Below are 1,927 nucleotides of genomic sequence, written 5' to 3'. Positions count from 1 at the left end.
AGCTGCAAGGCCAGGGCGGCGTTGGAGCGCTGGTGGGTGCCCGCCAGCCCCAGCTCCAGCACCCGTTGGCCCCCCTCGAAGGCGTCCAGCTCCGGGCAGAGGTAGAGGGGACACTGCAGGGAGAGGAAGCTGAGCCCCCAGCCATGGGGTACCCCCCCATCTACCCCACCACCACCCAACTCACCTCCCGCTCCTGGGCTCGGTCCCTCCGCCCCCCCAGCGGCCGCTCTGGCTGCGCCACGGTGAACGCTGGTACGCCAGGCTGCGAAGGACGGGGGTGCTCAGGGCCATGGGAGAGAACACCCCAAAACCGCAACAGGGGAAAGGACTGGGTCTCCCTACCTTAAAAATGCCCCCCTTCTGCCAAGCGATCTTCTCCATGGTGTCCCCCAAGATGCTAGTGTGGTCGATGCCCAGGGAGGAGACCCCGCACACCACTGGTGCCCTGGGGGCGCAGCACGGCAGTGTCCCCGCTGTCCCCACCACTGTGGGGACACCAGCCCCTCGCAGTCCCGGGACACAGGTTCAGCCCCGCCAGCTCCTACCTGATGATGTTAGTGCAATCATAGGCACCGCCAATGCCAACCTCCACCACCGCCAGGTCCACCTGGGGACACAGGGACACCAGAGCCATCAGAGGCCCACCAGCAGCATATGTCACCATGGATTTGAGGATGTGGGTGAGGCTGGGCCTCTGCCACCACCCCTCCATACCCAAGCCTGAACATGTGCCCCACTCATGGGGCAACCATCCCCTGGTTACAGCCATGACAGCCTGACCAATGCAAGGTCTGCCCCAAGTGGGGGTTGGACCCCATGTCCCCTCTCTCCAAGGTCCCCACCAACCCAATGTCCCCATCACAAGCTGGAGGCCACCACCACCTACCTTCTCCTGCAGGAAGACGTGAAAGGCCATGATGGTGAGGAAGCGGAAGTATGCCGGCATGCTGGCACATGCTGGGTCCTGCGGCACAGAGCAGGCGTTAAGGGGATGGCATGTGGCACCCCAACTGGTGCTGGGGCACGTGGCCCTGGGAGGTGGTCCCCAAGGGAGGGAGCACCCCCCACAAGCCCCACTGTCCCCACCTTGGTCTCCTCCAGGCGGTTGTAGACGAGCCAGAAGTACTTGCTGAAGAGCTCCTTGCTGATGGGCTGCCCGTTGATACGGATCCGCTCACGCACCTGCACCAGGTGAGGGGAGCTGGGGGGGCAGAGCGGGAGGGGGGGAAAAGGTCAGGTACAGTGTCACTGGCCCCCCCAGACCCTCCGGATCCCCCCTGCCCACCTGTAAAAGCCCGTCTTCAGTCCGTAGCTGCGGAGGATGCACTCGGTGAAGGCGCATGCTGAGCCCTGGGGAGACAGCAGCGTTAAACCCCCCTGCGCCGGGGGCAGGGGCGAATGGAGCCAGAGACGCTGGCAGCCCCCTCCCGTCCCCCCAAGCCCCCACAGCACTGCCTGGCCGCCTCACCTTGCCCTTCGTCCCTGTGACGTGGATGATGTTCAGTCGATCCAGGTCCTCGACCTGCCAGAGGTCAACCACCCCATGAGACCCCCGCGGCAGCCAGTGCTGAGCGCGGTGGCACTGCTGCTGGGATGGGGGTGGGGTGGGGATGAGGATCCCCCCTCACCTTCAGCCCACTCCTCTCCAAAAAGCCCTGCATGGCTTCCAGCTGGGCCTGGGGGTCGCCGCGCTCCCGCTTCACCTGCTCCAGGTAGCTGGCGTTGGTCTGCAGGGTGTTAAGGGTCCGGATGGCATCCTGGAGAGACCCCCGGGGGGTGGTCAGGATGGCGCTCGTCACTGCGGCCTCAGGGCTGCACCCACCACCACGGCCCCTGGGGCCAGCCTGCCTCGTGCCCACCCACACCCCAACCCACCCCATGGGGATCGGTTCCCTCAGCGCTGCCCGTGGCCGCCCACGCCGGCAGC

The 1,927-nt window shown here is 66.1% G+C and overlaps 1 protein-coding gene across 1 annotated transcript in view; it reads right to left on the bottom strand.

Moving 5' to 3' along the window:
• The window catches only part of FPGS (folylpolyglutamate synthase), a gene marked incomplete at its 5' end in the record, with an annotated part of 3,512 nt that extends 1,586 nt beyond the window's left edge, over nt 1–1,926 (bottom strand). The window contains 10 exons of the mRNA XM_035889955.1: nt 1–113; nt 185–262; nt 343–445; nt 546–607; nt 887–964; nt 1,087–1,201; nt 1,286–1,350; nt 1,469–1,522; nt 1,629–1,757; nt 1,876–1,926. The exon at nt 1–113 is cut by the window's left edge and continues 206 nt beyond it. Coding sequence (XP_035745848.1) covers nt 1–113; nt 185–262; nt 343–445; nt 546–607; nt 887–964; nt 1,087–1,201; nt 1,286–1,350; nt 1,469–1,522; nt 1,629–1,757; nt 1,876–1,926 — 848 coding nt within the window. The remainder of the gene's footprint in view (nt 114–184; nt 263–342; nt 446–545; nt 608–886; nt 965–1,086; nt 1,202–1,285; nt 1,351–1,468; nt 1,523–1,628; nt 1,758–1,875) is intronic.
• Nucleotide 1,927: the final 1 nt, after the last annotated feature.

This window comes from Egretta garzetta, unplaced genomic scaffold, assembly GCF_000687185.1.
Source record: "Egretta garzetta isolate BGI_Z169 unplaced genomic scaffold, ASM68718v1 scaffold190, whole genome shotgun sequence".
Lineage (NCBI taxonomy): Eukaryota > Metazoa > Chordata > Aves > Pelecaniformes > Ardeidae > Egretta > Egretta garzetta.
This window is presented reverse-complemented; position numbering and strand designations above follow the sequence as displayed.